This window comes from Nothoprocta perdicaria, unplaced genomic scaffold (genome assembly GCF_003342845.1).
Source record: "Nothoprocta perdicaria isolate Ctin4 unplaced genomic scaffold, notPer1 scaffold_289, whole genome shotgun sequence".
Classification (NCBI taxonomy): domain Eukaryota; kingdom Metazoa; phylum Chordata; class Aves; order Tinamiformes; family Tinamidae; genus Nothoprocta; species Nothoprocta perdicaria.
The window spans coordinates 528,804-544,496 of record NW_020455520.1 but is presented as its reverse complement, the minus strand read 5'-3'; the positions used below and the strand labels follow the sequence as shown (position 1 = coordinate 544,496).

The window sequence follows — 15,693 nt, the reverse complement described above, 5'->3', positions numbered from 1 at the left end:
CTGGGCTCCCACACATCCAGCTGAGGGGTCTGGCTGCTGTTTTGGGCTGGCTGCAGAGCTGCTCGCCCTGGCCATGCCCTGGGAGCGGCGTGAACACCGCAGCCACGTCACCTCTCACCCCTGATGTGTGTATTTAGTATGTCCAGAACATCTCAACTCAGGATTACCTTTACTGGGAAACTGTAACTGCACCGGACACTTACCTGTAATAAAAACATGAGGGGCTGAACTCAATCAGCTGCTAGGGTGGATTTCTAAAGAAGGGGCACTACCCTTTAAACTCTTCAGTTTTTACCTTGTTAAAAGAGGCAGTAATCACAGAGTAAGGGGAAGGGAAAAGGGACTTGTCAGTTTTTTCTTTTTTTTTTTTTTYCCCATTTTAAATCACTGTGTTKATAGAATTCGGCTATTTCAGCATCTTCTTCAAAAATTAACATACCAATGAGAATTACTGAAGTAGGCCAAGGCAATGCATCCTCCGAGCAAAACGTTTTCTTGTCTGGGTGCTAAGTAAAAACRAACGCAAGTAAAGCAGGGCAGAGACCCCCAAAGCCCCACAGGACTGAACTGTGTGCAAACAGAAAGGAAGAGCAAAGGACTGAGTGTAAACTAGAGTTTAGGACCTAAGAACTCCAAAGACTTTTATTGATGTGACAACATCGCCGAGGAAAAATCAAGTTAATGGAATTTACATAAGGAAAAGCTTCCAAGCTTCCACAGATTTTTCTAACCAAAACACATTCATGAATCAGTGAACCACAGCAAGAGTTAGACCCGACCAATTTTGCAAATTGATTTAAACTCTGAGCAGGAAGGAGGCCACTCTTGTTTCAAGCCAGGTGGGGTAGGATAAACTGAATTGCCAAAATTCTGCTCTTTTTGTAAGCTTAGGCYTGTGTGTTCGGTTGGGCATGCGACCAGATTGAGTAGTTTTGAATAGTGATTTTACATTAAGCCCAACCTTCCCTAGTTAACAAATGAATGAAGACTGGTATTGGAGGATCTAAGTAACACCGGATATGTTACAAAAAGGGGGAAAAAGGCGTACCAAACGAATCCGAGAAGCATTTTGACCACTTGAAAACTTGCAGATGAAGCAATATCCCAATTTAAGGCAAGAATCGGAGCCTTGATGTTAGCTGGAAATTTTTGTCTCCATCAGTTGAGGTAAGGACGTACATTCTGGCCAGCTGCTCGTGTTCCAGGTCTGCGTTTTCCAGGCGCTCTCGAGTCCGACTGGAGGCCAAGGGAATCCTGATCGGGGTGGAGGTAGCGACAGCTGAAGGAACAGGCTGCAGCTTTTCCAGTGGATTTTGAATTTTTTTCTGAAATGCTAAATTCCATCATGGGCTCTTTCATCACCGCCACAGGTGCAAAAACCAGTAATGCTAATTCCAGCAATCCAGATCTTATTTCATAGGCAGAAATTAACCCAAAGGCAAGTAATAAAAATGCATACATCATCCCATTCAATTATTCAGCAGTTTTGCAGACATACCAGAAAAAAAAAAAACAGCTTTCAATATAAAAATTGTCTATGAAACAGTCTGTTTTGACTTTTTTTTTTYCCCCTCCATGGATCATAATTCTGAATGTGCCGCTGAATCTGTAGAAAAGGAGAAAAAAATAGTGAGCTCCATTTCCAGCTGCCTCAGTGGCAGAACGGTTTGAAACTTAAGATGTAAACCCACACAATGTGTTCTTTCAAAGGTCACCAGTGACTGAGGGACAGTTTGTAACTGCGCTTTTAAACACACATCAGAATTAAGAAAAAAGGCCAAGTTCAAAGCTGTGAGAACAACAGAGCTGAAAGGTCTGTGCGCTACTCGCTCTGTTCTGAGTTTCAGCGTCCACTTCAGCTCTGCCCTTAAAATATGCAGAATATTTAACAGATTCTCCACACAACCCTGTGCATCCTGCAAGCTTACAGTGAGCAAGCACAAGGTTTTACTGCATACAACTGAGAAGATTATCACCAAAGTAGGACAGGCTAGACAGATTACCTTGTGTGTGCTGTTCTGTCCTCTCAGCTGGGGTGCCTGTCTCTTTCTCTTCCTGGAAGCGACTCTGGAGCTGTTTGATTTCTTGATCGTAGTCCTGCCATTCGGGAACTATCCGCATCGCTGCCTGCAGCTTGGGCTCTTTGGTCATTGGGTTATTACACTGCAAACAAAACATGAACTGTTAAGATGCTGCAAGAATATTTAAAAAGGAGTTTCTTTACTGAATGGAGGGAGGCTTCCCCCTGGTGGAACTGAGCTGTTTGGGGGAAACATGGAAACATGCCTGTGTTTTAGCTCCTGCCCAGTGCTAAACGCATAATGGCACTGTTCCTAATAACTTAAGGGAAAAGGAAAAAATATGAGGAAGTGAGAACATTTAAGTAACAGTATAATATGAGGCAGGAAAGGTAGTAGGTAGGTTCCTAAGGTAGGAAAGAGCCTTGAAGGTGGGTCATTATAACCATGTGCAACATTAGAATGAGTGAGTCATGTTGCACTTACCAGGTCAATGGTTTTTGCTCTCTTCTTTGAGGAATCATCACACCATGTTTCACACCAAAGCCATTCCTGCGGGAGTGACTTTATGGGCACCTGGTGGATCATGTTGTTAGGCAAATCCTGTATCAAAGAACAAGATTCAGTAGCAGTTTTTATAGATTGGGGTGAATTTCTGTCACTCCCCACAGTACTGAATGTTTGAGGCTAAAAAAAGACCYGTGTGACCAGTCATGTCCAGTCACACTCGTGTTCCAGTGTACTGGGCAAATCAGCTGCTGATCTGAGGCCATGCATGTRCTGTTTCCAGTCACCAGGCACATTTGGGGGTGTCCACAGCAGCCTCACTGCAAGGCAGGGAGTGACAGGACTGTCACTGGCATCTGGCTGTGATAAAAGCCTGGCCAGGAAGGGAGAGGGCCCAAGCTGCTTTATTACCCCAGTAAAGAAAGGATTAAAAAAGCCACACCTGATCAAGGTTAGACAGGCTGTTAGGGTCCTGACTAAGACCCTGATACTGTCCTCGGAGTCGGTCTCCAGCTGCTATCTTTCTGAACTTCTTCAGGTCCACGACATACAGCGCGCTACATGGAGACAATACCATTAGCAATGATGTTTCACTGAGGGGCAACACTGCAGCCCCAATAAACCCTTACATTTAATATGTTAAAACAATCGTGGAAATAGTTCAAATCATCTAACACAAGGCAGGAAAGCAGTTCTAAAAAGCACATATTATGGCACATATATACACAGAAGTTGATGCCACAAATCTGTCTTGGCTTTGCTGTCGTGCAAACCATGCTGCTATTTGTTATTAACAAATGAAGATGTCTGGTTWGTTACCACCTCATTCATAGCCACGAGAGTTGTAGCTAATGAAAGCAGTGTCAGTGTCCCTGGTGGGTTCACATGGACACAGGCAACRGAACACGGAGCATGGGCTGCTGCAGCGCTGTGCACTCCAGTTATTTTTGTGACAGTCAAAGTGGAACCAAAGGCTCTTCTGTTCCATTTTGTAAAAAAAAAATCAAAATCAAACAAAAAMCACCAGTACCTGATGTGATACTTTCTTCCAGCTAAGTGACTTGCCCAGTATCCTGATTTCCAGAATCTGTAGCCATCCATTTCTCTTCGACTGTCACAGAATGGAGTGTATCCATAAGGAGCACCGTCCAGATTGAAATCTCTTAATTCCTTTAGATCTGTGCGCACAATCTGTAGGGAAAGGATTTATTTTGATTTGTAGAAGCATAAAACACTGGTTAAGATCTACAATTCAGACCAAGTGAACAGCTGAAGGAGGAACAGGAGTATCTATTACTCTGCAGCCTTTTGAATTATGCATATGTAGCACAAAAGTTTCTGGTTTATTCCCCCCCAAGACAGAGCTACTAAAGTGGAGCTCAAGAGAATCTGATAGAGGTTGGTTTGACAGCTGAAGTGGCAAGTTGTTGCTTCACAAGCAGCAAGAATTCTCACAATAGATAGAGTCTGCTACAATCCTTTGCCTCCCATCCTCTTGAAAGTTTGCAAACTCTTCAGGCATGAAGGCTTTTTAAGGTCTTTCTGACACACAGACGCTACTGCAGTACTACTRCTTTAAAAATAAAACTCCAATAGAAACAAACTGCATTAATAGGTTTTTCTTCTGTAAATGCAGTACACAGACTGTCTACAGAAAGAAAAGCATAGCTAAAAAATTTATCATAGGTGATACTTAAGCACAAGTTGTAATGGTTTTAACTACTAGGGGATCATACTGTACATATGCCAGAATACCTAAGGCATTATATACTTACATGCTGATAATCCGTATTTCTCACTTTCATATATGTTATAGAATAAATATTTTTGGCAGTTTATACCCATACTGTTTATTCAGACTGCTGAGKCAGTGTATTAAGCCATAGAGACATTGTCTGCTTTGCCACAAGGCACAGCTTTGGATATTGGGAATTTGTCTTCTCATTCCTCTGACAGCCATTTGGATCCGGGCAAGTTACAAAGCAGGGAGAGGAGAAAAGACAGACCTAGCACTGGGGCAGTGCATGGGTAAAACAAGATCCTGCTCAGCTGGAATCACAACAGTGACTGAATAAAGGACTTGAAAGAAAAGAGATGGGCCAACAAAACCACCCTTTGTGAGCACGCAGGTTAAAAAAAAAAACAGCACTCACTGAAGGATGTTACAGTGACAGAATGACTAGAGAGTCACCCTTCAGTCAGGCCTGGGAAGTGCTCAGACTTGCCCTCTCTGTAATAATAYAGAGATTGCATTCAAGAGCATGAAATTCTTAAATGATAAATTCTGTCTTCCATGTTACCTGATCAGCATCCACAAACAGGATTTTATCAACAGCCAGTGGGAAGAGCACATCCAGAAAGAGGATCTTGTATCCCCAGATGATCCGCTGTTTTTCTGTCTGCTGATGAAGCCAGCGGGGCCATTTGTACTGGACAAGCTCATACTGGAAATTGTACTTCTCTGCCATGTAAGGGATGAACTCCTGCAGGGTGAGGGGAGGAAAAAAGTAGCTTATCTCAGTTCTTTGTTCCTCTGCAGGAAGAAAAAGTGCATTACAAGAGAGAAACTTCAGTCCTACAGTAAGGCACAGAAGACTATAAAATGAAATACCACAAACAATACCTACAGTACTGTTGTTACTTCAAACAAAGTAAAACATAATCCAAAAATGTACAGCAAGTTATAAATTGTAAAACCAACTGCTGTAAGACATCTAAATATTCTGGCATCCTTTTTCATACAAACCATTTTACAGTGATTCACAGATCAGTTTAAAAGAATGCATTACTCAAATCATACAAAACTTAGACATGGGAGAATTATTCAGGGATGTACAAAGCAGTACCAGTATAAGAATAATAAAATGAGAGATAGTAATTGGGAGAAATTCTTTACTAGAACAGTTTAGTCTGCTGACTTAATCTAATTGGAGTCCTCTTCTGTAAGAGTTGCAGCACAGTCCAYGTTGGGAGTAATAGGGGCTCCACCAGGTGCTTGGCCTTGTTCTCGCTGAACACATAGGACTCCAAGCACTGCTACTTCCTCAGATGTTAAAAGCTGAAAATTCCTGAATTATCCAGTTCTGACTTCACTTACCTCTGGGTTCTGGTTTGAATCCCACTGTTTGCTGCTCATTTCATAGGTTAAGACAGATAACGGTTAAGTAATTCGAGGTATGTTTGTTTAGGGCCTGTGTCATTCTCTTACCATGTACTACTGCTAGGTACTGTAGTCAGTCTGAGAATTGTAGTCCTGAATTTCATGTTAGAATACTCACCTTTAGCATGTGAGGCACAAGGGAAAAAATCTCAGATTCTTTCACAAATGATTCTCTTACTAAGGGCTGCTCTCTCAAACATCTGCCCTCAGTGCGAGTCCACTGTCACCCCGGCYGTTACTTATAAAAGCTTCCCAAGCAGAACTGTCACCTTTAACAACATAATGCTTGCTCAAAGCAGAAGGTATGGAGACCAGGAGATGCACGTATATAACAGTGTGATGTACAAGTTCAACTTTTTTATTTACTTTCCTTGTGATATAATACTTTCTAATTAGTAACAAACCTTGAATGTCGGTGATAAGTAATTCTTCAGAAACCAGAACTTTAGAGGAGTCTTAGTGTGTTTCAGCACAGACAACATCATTATGCTATCAAAAGAAAAAAAAAAAAAAAAAAAAAAAAAAAGCACTTGAGAAACAGCAAAACACCAACCACACACTAGAGAAAGTGAGCTGCATAACAGATTACTAATTGCTGGCTTACAGTATTAGACTTAACTGATATGTATCAGCTTAGTGATCTTCATGCATGGAGAAAAAACATGCAACTTCAATCTACTGTAGATTTCTTAACTCTAACTGTCTAACCACAAAGTTAGTAAAAAKAAAATGAACCCATGAGCAAGTTAGAGAATAATTCACATGTGTTTTGGAAAGGAACCTGAACTTGTAAAAACTTAACCGTATTAGCYTATTTTGTAATGAAAGAGAATCTCGTACAGGGGTGTACCACCTACTAAACACAGCATGCTTTAAACAAACGAACATTACACAGACAGCAGTTGCTGTACTGCGGTAGATGCAAAAAGCTAGAGAATAGCTTTTCTCCATTTGAGACACCTCCTGCTTCCCCAGTTCTGAATTCTGAACTAACCGGAGGAATCTTTCATACAGGTGTCCCGAAGCCACGGAGAATATATTCAGCACGTCCTCTTTATCCTGTTTCACATCTTCAGTCTTTTGTCCTCCGGTGAATCCCCTGAAAAGACAAACGTGTTCATAGGCAGGACAAGAGAGCGGGGCCGGGGCAGTCGGGACCYGCCGCTCCGTGGGGCTCACGGGGCGCAGCTGAGGGCCTTGGGGTGTCTGCTCCCAACACGCGCCATGGGAGCGGCTTCCAAAGGCACACGGGACCCGAAGCTCAGCCCTGAGGCCTTGTGCAGCTCACACAGCGCCAGCCACACTCCTTGCTGCTCCCGAGTCACAGCAGGGCAGGGAGGCCGCCAGTGCCAAGCAGCACCTGGGCTCTCTGCAAACCGAGGSTTCTACAGGGGACAGGGAGCTTTGCACAGTCAAACCCGCTGCTTCCGCGGGTGTGGAATAGCATAGACTTGGGTATCATCAAAAGATAAAAGGGTTTTCTAGTTTCAAGAGGGCAGGTTATTGTCAAAGTAGTTTTACCACTTAAGAGATTCCCAAAATCCAGACTCATTCTCATTGGTGCCATCACTTAGTAAATCCTCATTCATCATGTCCAGTTTCTTCTGAACCTGTAAAGGCACAAAGCTATTTCAGCCAGTGGAACTGCAAATCGGGCAAAGAGTTACAGAGTGTTGGTTTTTGTATTGAATCTATTTGTACCAGTTTAAATTATGTCCAGTTACCTCAACTGTAACCTGAGCTGCACGGACAAACAGTTCAGGAGGCCATTACTCGACTAGCATTATCAGAACAGATTCCAAAGCTGTTTTCAGGCACCAAAGCTGTTATTCTAGACGGCTAAAAGGGTTACACACGTATCCAGTGCAGTGTTTCAAAGAGGCAGTGCTGGCCACTGAGACTCCATAGCAGATAAACAGACAACACAGCTCCACTAGGCAAACAGAACTGGAAGCACATCAGGACACTTGTAGGGAGAGATCATTTGATCTTAATGAAAGATTCTTCCTACTGCTTATCAGTCTTCTTTAAAAGCAATTTTAGTTTATAAACTCACCTTGACCTTAATAATTTTGCTCTTGAAGTTGTTGAGAACAACAATAACTTCACTAGCTTCAGGAGGGGAGTCTGTCCCATCATGGCTGAAAATACAATTAAACGTTATTTCTTCTTCAAATGCTTTCCTACGTGCTATTAAACCTTAACATTGAAAAGCATATCTTCTGACAGGGGACAACAGGAACGTAACATACACACACACACACACACACACATACTTGAACATGTCTATTTGCTTCCATAAAGGAATGAATTTATTCACTATTATTTATCTCAGCACAAGAAGAAATGTAATTTGCTAATCAGGTGATTGTCACTAAGCAAGTAAACTGTTAGGTTTATCTATTTCAATGCTGCACCCACCTAGTTCAGGAGTTTTACAAGAACAAAGTCAAAGTCTTCTATGTATTGTCCTACCTGTAGATTCTGTAGATATCCTCAGACCTGCCTTTTCTGAGTCTCAGAGTCCATGCACCAGGATTGGCTTTTAACTGGAAGTAGCCCTGTAAAAGAAAAGGAATAATCTGTCAGGTTTCCAATAAATGGATATGCAGAAAAAAGCCAAGCCAAGTGTATTTTGACTCAGTGCTTTAGTTCTGAATAACAGTTATTCTTAAGCCAGCTGGTTAGCGTAACCTTAAGGGCTTACAACATACAGCCAAGAAGTTCCACTTAAAATCCTCATTTTTACAAAGGATGCTGTGGAGATTACAAAGGATGGGGGATATTTTTTCCTAACTTGTTAAATATATTAAAGATTTCAAAAGCATGATAGAAAATGTAGTCCATTTTTTTCTAGCACTATGTAATATAAAGAAAATACTCTAATGTAATATCTCTTCCCATAATTTAAGTCCATGAAGTTCACCTGTCCCATGGTTCAGCATGGACCCTGTAAACAGACTGTTCCCTTCTGCAGGGACCAGTCATGGAGTCAGATTTCTGTCACCTTTTCCTGACTAAATGGCATAATTTCTATTCATTTGCACTTCCTATGTTTTCCAGGATGCTGATAATTCCTGCTGAGTCTTTTCATTTGCTCCATTGGTCTCCAGAAGGAGTGTGTGCAAGCGAAGACAATTATCCACCTGAGGCTTGCAGTACCAGACAGAGTGAACACCCTAAGTACCATCCAGTCTGGAATAAAGCAGCCCTGTCTGGCCCTTCCCGGAAAGAGGCTGCTCAAGAAGAATAACGGGCAGCGTTTCAAGACATTCCAGCAGACCCTTCTCCACAAGCTGCAGGGAAGGAGGGCATTCCTGAACCAGCTAACTCACACACAATACACAGCAGGGCTTCAGACATCAGCAATTATGTGGCTCTTGGAAATTCTCAAGCAACTATGAAGTATAATATCTCACATGGATACCTCACATATTTAGAGAGATTCAGCCATTTATACAAGTGATGATGCTTCCTGGAGAGCAAGAATTATTTGTTGCCTATAAAACGCTTACCAAGTTGGCCATAACAATGGTATCGACAATGACAGGACTGGTTGAAGTTCCCAGTGTAAACTGGAGTCCCCGAGGTGGCTGCCCAGTAGTGATATCATAGCAGTGCCCTTCCAGAAGCAGGTACTCTAATTCATATTCTGCAGCTACAACACTATCCACCTGTAAGCAGAAGATATTGCTGAATGTGGAGGTAACTCAATCTTTTAATGACTCAATTACTTTGCAAAATAGCATTTCAATAGTAATTGTGTTGTTTTACTAGATTAATTTTATTAAGCAAATCTCAGGACAACCTCAGAGAGCAGAGCTCTACTGAGAAAAGCGCTTCACGCAATTACTGTTAAGAGAGTATCCCTGGCCAGAGGTTTGAATCTAAACTGGTAAGACCCTGGTATAAGAGAAGGGAAGGACTGTTATTCTTATTTTACAATGTTTATTACCCATACTGGGAAATTTAATAAAATAAGTTGGCATCTCACAAGAAGTACAGCATCGTTCAGATCTTTAAATCTCTTTGAATTTGTTTGAAAAYGTTTGAAAACTGCTTATGTTTATCACCTGAAACTAGCAATTTGCTAATTTTAATGCTCCCCATTTCTCCTAGTACATCATGCTAGTTCATTTGGTTACATAGAAGTGTTAAGAAAAAATATTTGCCATATTTCATAGATCACTTCARGACTAACTCCCCATTAGGCTAAATTCAGGAAGCTCTATGAGCAAAACCATCATCAGGGCTCTCAAAGCAGCTTTCTCATTGCAGGTCAGAATAACAGTGTACTTGCTAGTTTCAACAAAATACATAATAGGAGTAAGAAACTGTGCACCAGCAAACATAAAGCTCATTCATTTTGAGCCTCAGGATGGCACTTGGAGCATCCCAGAAGTATTTAATGCCCCCCTCTCTCYTTCTTCTTTGCATCACTTACAGATTTCCTAACATTTCCTAACTTTTCATACATATTCATTTGCTTTCAGTGCACTTCCTAACATGTTAGTATGTGTTTGTAACTTACCATTTGCCAGCCCTCTAACTCAGCAAAGACTAAGTCAAAGTTAACTGCTAATAGTAAGAAGCTGATAACTAGCACTGGACTATCCATCGCATTCAAGGTTATATAAGAATTGATGATTCTCACTTAAAGACATTTCTCCTTTATTTTTAATAGCTTTTTTTTTTCTGTTTTTTTTTTCCTGTACTAGATTCCAGCTCCTTGGGGTTTTCCATTTTTCCTTATTCTATCCTCATGCCTCTGTGGCGGCACTTCTCTGGGCAGTATTATAATAGTCTAGTTTAAGACCTGTTCTAGAATCAATCTGCTCTTAAAACCAGCACAAGTGAGGGCATTTCTGTTGCACCAGTTCTCTTTTTGTGATCCTCAAGAGCGTGAAAATGAACTAAAACCAGCTCAGTGGTGTCTCCAGGCAAGGGAAAGAAAGTGCAATTCACTCGCTGGGACAGGACTGTCAGGTCTTACCTCTGAAATCTCTAAATCAGTAGTAAAGAAAACCTCTATATTTAATAGCAGCACTACCTGTGAGAAGTTCTGATCAGAGGTAAATTTTGATTAATAAATTTAAAAAAAGGGGGAATGACCCATGAAGCATTTCTTCACAATGTCCTGAGCTAGGAATGAAGTGTTCATGCACAGGCGAAAGAGCAGCTCTGCAGGATCTCCTTGATGCCTGCAAGTTCAGCATCTTCATTTCATCCCCTACGCTGTATTTCCAGCCTGTGGTCAGAGGAGGACGGCAACCTTATTGTCAGGGAGCTCACGTTTCCCTCTGCCTCTCCTGGGACACGTTTAGGGTATCTGCATTTAGGAGAAAGCACTAACATCCACTGCTCTATGTACGCTAGCATTTCAAAATTCTGCAATTCCTTTTCATTACAAAAATAATCCCTGGGTGGGGGGAAAAAGAACATTCAAATACATCAATAGGAACATGGTGGTTTGTGTTACCTCCTCCAAGTAAATGTTATCGAGGTCATAGGGGGTTCTGACGGACTCCACCATCCAGCTCTCAGGAGTATTTAGGTTCAAAGTGAACAGCGGGGTCTGGGGCATATCCAAAAACTTGGCAATTGGTCCAGAAGCAAAGTTGTTTTCTGCTGTGAAAGAAATCTCTGGCTCCAGAACATAACGATAGAAGCTGAAATTTCAGAAAAAAAAAAAAATCTATTTCTATCATTTTTTTCAAGTATATCACTTTCTCTGAACCTCCTAAGAGTATCTGCTTTCCCAGAGAGTTTCAATGTCTCCAAGCAATCAAAATGGAATTTTTATCCCCCGTTGCATGCAGGAGGCACTGTCCAAAGCAACATCTTTTGATCAGGTCAAGTCACTTTTTTTTTTTTTTTTTTTTTTAAAATCAGTTTACCAGATAGCCAGTGTGAGAATCAATCATAATCAATCATTAAAATTAATAAGTTATTTAATCTTAATTGCATATATGAGGGGAAAAAAAAAACAAGCACCCAACCCATCCACCCAACTCAGCCCTGGCTCGAACATTCAACTAATACACCAGTTGGATTTCTTCACAAAATTCATAAGTTCACAGACTTATTATATATTTTGCTACTAACGATTAATTAACTGAAAGCATTTATCCAGACTTTCTATAGGTCTGGTYGTGTCTGTTGCTTGCACATTCCAGCAGGTTTCTCTTTTACTGTTGCTGGGAGGGGGGATTAATACACAAAATGGCAGAGCTGTGGGCCAGCAGAAGCCCTTTTCTCACACATGCAACAGCCAGACTTGTGACGAGGCCTCCAAGTACCTTCTGCTCCCATCCTGCTGTTTTCTAGTGTGTTTTCTGCCCCTGGGAAGGCATTTCTTACCTTTTGAGAGGCATGTCGGAAAGTTTGGACTGGCAGTTCATAAACACTCTTAGGTTCATATTTATCAACTGGTTCAAAACCTGAAGTAATGAGAAAGAGCCATTCCTTAAAATGTTTACCAGGAAGGAGACCACTGCTTTTCTAGACAGGATSTCAAGCAGACATGTGACATGCTTGTTCTAAACCTCCCCCTCCTCATTACTTGCAAAGTTAACTGTCAATGGTGAAATGAAAAGGTATCACGAAAATGTTTGTGTGGTCATTATAGCTAATGGAATAACCAGTTACACTTTACATTAAGAAATGTACTGTGCATTTCAGCTGCACTATTAGGAGGTCCTTAGTCAGCACACAGTCAAGGAGGAATAAAACATTCCAGAATTACGGGACAGAGAACTTTCTGCACGTGCCATAACGTGCACCGCAAATCTGTGCGTACCAGAAGTAACGGGGCGAGCCTCTGAGCTTCTCTGGTCACAGGGTCGGCCACAGCCACCACGTCGAAGTAGGTCTGCCCCTCGTTTGGCCTCACTTTCACTGCGCTGAACGGAAGACGACACCGTTTTGAAGGACGTAATTTAAGAACAAACACAGAAAAAAGCACTAGCTATCTCAAGTCAAATTATTAATTGGATGCCTTCTTTAAACTATCCATATCTTCCTGCACATTGATACTGATCTGTATATATTTCTGTAATATTCATCATGTTATTTATATGAATATAACTGTATGTTAATGTTGATTGAGAGAGAGAAAGCAATCTATAGCTATTTATCTATATATCTCTCTGAAGTCTTGTTGKGTCCTAAAAACAGTTAAAGACTTCTCTATTGGTACTTGAAATTAAAACATRATTTTCAGCTCGAGGAACATATAAAATAATGATAATAAGAAAAATCATGTTGTTTGGCAAATGCCAGCATTCCTATACCTGTATCGTTCTTCAAAAAAGTGATATTCAATCCTTGCCTCTCCTTTGGGTTGAGCAGACAGAAGGGCATCCACTTTCATCACCAAGTCACTTGCACTGGGGAAAAAAACCAATGTTTACGAGTACTCCAAACATGCAGAGGTTTACTGCAATCCTGCAATTTAGTGGGATGGAGGGGCAAGGCAGCAGGGAGAAGACAGTCTGCAGCTGGACACCCAAACTGTTACTACCTCTCCCTATAGGATTATTTTCCCATTTGCATCTACTCATAACGAAYAGGTTTGAAAAACAGCAACATAAGAATAGATGACCTGTGTTGCAGAATGCAAACCCATTTTATACTGCAACTCTACGACATGGAAAGCAACCCTGCATGTCAGAGAATTTTGAGGGGGAGCGGTCTTATGAGGAACAGATTCACTGCTGAGTTCTTCCTTTTTATTATTTCCAGAAATGTTCTGTCTAGCATTTCAAGATCATCACATTTAATTTTGAAAACATAACACCTCATGAAAGCTCAAGAGAAATTGATTTGTACATCATAGCTTTGCCAAGAAGCAATATTGTACTTAAGGGTCTCTCAACTTTTCCTTAATTAACTCAGTCACATAGATTTATAGCGACAGCTGTTTAAATTGTTTCTAACAGAAACAGCAGCCTGGCGAAGGCTGCCAAGATCTCCAATGTTTTCTAATGCAGCAATTCCATTCACAAGCTTTCGGAAAACCTTGGCAGCGTTATTGAAAAACTCTGAACTTTGCTCTGTGCCTGTTCAGGCAATGGCCTCCTCCGCCCTGCGATCAGAAAAGCCTCTAACTTTTCTTTCTTTCTTTCCTTTTTGRTTCCCAGTACAGCAATGGATGCAAAAGGCTGTGGCCTGCTGTTAACCTGTCCTTGCAGCGCTCAGATGCACATGAGATTTCTGTACAGAAGCCCTCAGTTTAACCTACCTGAGCTTGCCAAAGCATAACTTGTCAGACCTTAACAGCAGCATCCCAGAAAAATGACCGTTGCAAAAGGTAAATACGAAACTGTCTTCTTATCTACGAGCTCAAATACACTCCCACACAGACTCTATAAATATTAGTTGACAGATCAAAATGCTACCATTGACAGATGGTAGTATATGTTCTTTTGAACCTGAAGATGGTTTTCCTTTGAAAAGGCACCTTCCATTCTTTTTGCAAGAACTACTTGGAAYGAAGATTATCATTATCTCATCTCTACTTCTTTTCCTTTTACTTTTCTTTAAAACAAGATAAAAGTCATTTCCAGGCTTCTGTAATATTGACACTGAAATATATTACTAAAAAATATATATATGTTTTTGATACTGGTAGGACAGGAGTAGTTAGCTGAACTGCAGACTAATTTGGGAAGCCTTCTCTTCAGGTCTCATCTCTATTTTCTTCCTTTCTCTTTTAAAATATTGTGATAATTCTAAACATAAATTATAAAACTAAGACATTTAGGAGGCAAGTGGTTTAAACCAGTCTGTCACTTAAGATTTAGCTAGGGGAAAACCCTCCACATGCCTGAAGGCTTTAATATTAATAAGAAGTCAGGCTTGTGTTCCATTTAGAGAAGCAGAGAGGCAATCTCATGCAGAAAGCTTTTCAAAGAGCAAGTGTAATAACACGGAGCAATTTATACCACTTTGTTACACAGCCCTCAGCAGCCAGCAGCAGCTCGCCACTGCACGTAGACAGCCTCTCTGCTGGTGATGCTGCCCCCAGCCACAGTCAATTAAATCTGGAATGAAACTCCATGTAGTGCAACACAGCAGGGAATCTGGAAAGCCCTGACAGAACATGCAACTGCTCTTAGTCTTCTTTTCATACTGTTGCTCACTCTAGCTTGTTTCAATTTCATCCAAGAAGCCACTTCCCAAAGCCCTCCGCAATACCCAAGAGAYCAGGTTGCTGGCAGCCCATGTTGTGTGATCCAGGGCCTATCTCGGAGGGCTCCAAGTCAGGAACGATGAACTGTCAGGCCCTACTGTGGTGCTGTGCTCCAGTACTCCCCTCCTGCCGAGGTCAATACCTCTCAGTACTATGGGATACTGTGAACTACGGAAAGCCAACTGAAGAACATTAAACCCAATATAGATAACTTGCTACTTTTTCCTCTCTCACTTGCTCCTCTGAACAGCTGCAATGTGACCATAATGAATATGTGCGTGTTTTCTTATAGCACTTCAGCAACGTGTACTTGATGCAAGCTGAGGTTCCTTCAGGCTGCAGGAGGTTATGTTATAAAAGTACCACCACTTCYGTTAGTCTCTCCAAGGTTACTTACACATCTTCCTCAAATCCCAGCTGCTGAATCTGGGATTTGATTTTCTGTCCTGATGTCTTCAGTATGATATTCTCAAGCAGGTGGAAATCATCCTGGTTAAACATCTCACCATCTTCTAATGGACCAATAATCTACAAAGAAAATGAGAGCAGAATTCCTATGTAAAGGCTACCCTGAAACAAGCAACCAAGTCCAATACATAATTCCAGCTACCTAAAGCCAACAGTACAACATAATGTAGACCTGTGCTTTTCAGTAATCACACTGATTTGCCAAAATATGGGACATGAAATTATACCTGCAGCATTACAACCTGAAGGGGCAGCAGAATACCAGGCTAATTCCAGTAGCGAAGCAAAGCCGTGGCAAAACTTACTCCTCTAGTCCTCAGAAGCCTAAAAGCTGCCTAGAGATTTTC

General features: G+C 41.3%; 1 protein-coding gene across 2 annotated transcripts in view; it reads right to left on the bottom strand.

Moving 5' to 3' along the window:
- Positions 1 to 682: 682 nt before the first annotated feature.
- UGGT1 (UDP-glucose glycoprotein glucosyltransferase 1) overlaps positions 683 to 15,693 on the bottom strand; it is a 34,483-nt gene continuing 19,472 nt past the window's right edge. For both annotated transcript variants that reach the window (XM_026041578.1, XM_026041577.1), the window contains 17 exons: positions 15,276 to 15,406; positions 12,978 to 13,073; positions 12,485 to 12,587; positions 12,046 to 12,125; positions 11,165 to 11,354; positions 9,201 to 9,359; positions 8,161 to 8,246; positions 7,742 to 7,826; positions 7,207 to 7,295; positions 6,680 to 6,784; positions 6,090 to 6,174; positions 4,826 to 5,008; positions 3,556 to 3,716; positions 2,968 to 3,082; positions 2,505 to 2,621; positions 2,004 to 2,163; positions 683 to 1,606 (listed from right to left, as the gene is read on the bottom strand). In XM_026041578.1, coding sequence (XP_025897363.1) covers positions 1,581 to 1,606; positions 2,004 to 2,163; positions 2,505 to 2,621; positions 2,968 to 3,082; positions 3,556 to 3,716; positions 4,826 to 5,008; positions 6,090 to 6,174; positions 6,680 to 6,784; positions 7,207 to 7,295; positions 7,742 to 7,826; positions 8,161 to 8,246; positions 9,201 to 9,359; positions 11,165 to 11,354; positions 12,046 to 12,125; positions 12,485 to 12,587; positions 12,978 to 13,073; positions 15,276 to 15,406 — 1,971 coding nt within the window. In that variant the 3' untranslated portion in view covers positions 683 to 1,580. The remainder of the gene's footprint in view (positions 1,607 to 2,003; positions 2,164 to 2,504; positions 2,622 to 2,967; positions 3,083 to 3,555; positions 3,717 to 4,825; positions 5,009 to 6,089; positions 6,175 to 6,679; positions 6,785 to 7,206; positions 7,296 to 7,741; positions 7,827 to 8,160; positions 8,247 to 9,200; positions 9,360 to 11,164; positions 11,355 to 12,045; positions 12,126 to 12,484; positions 12,588 to 12,977; positions 13,074 to 15,275; positions 15,407 to 15,693) is intronic.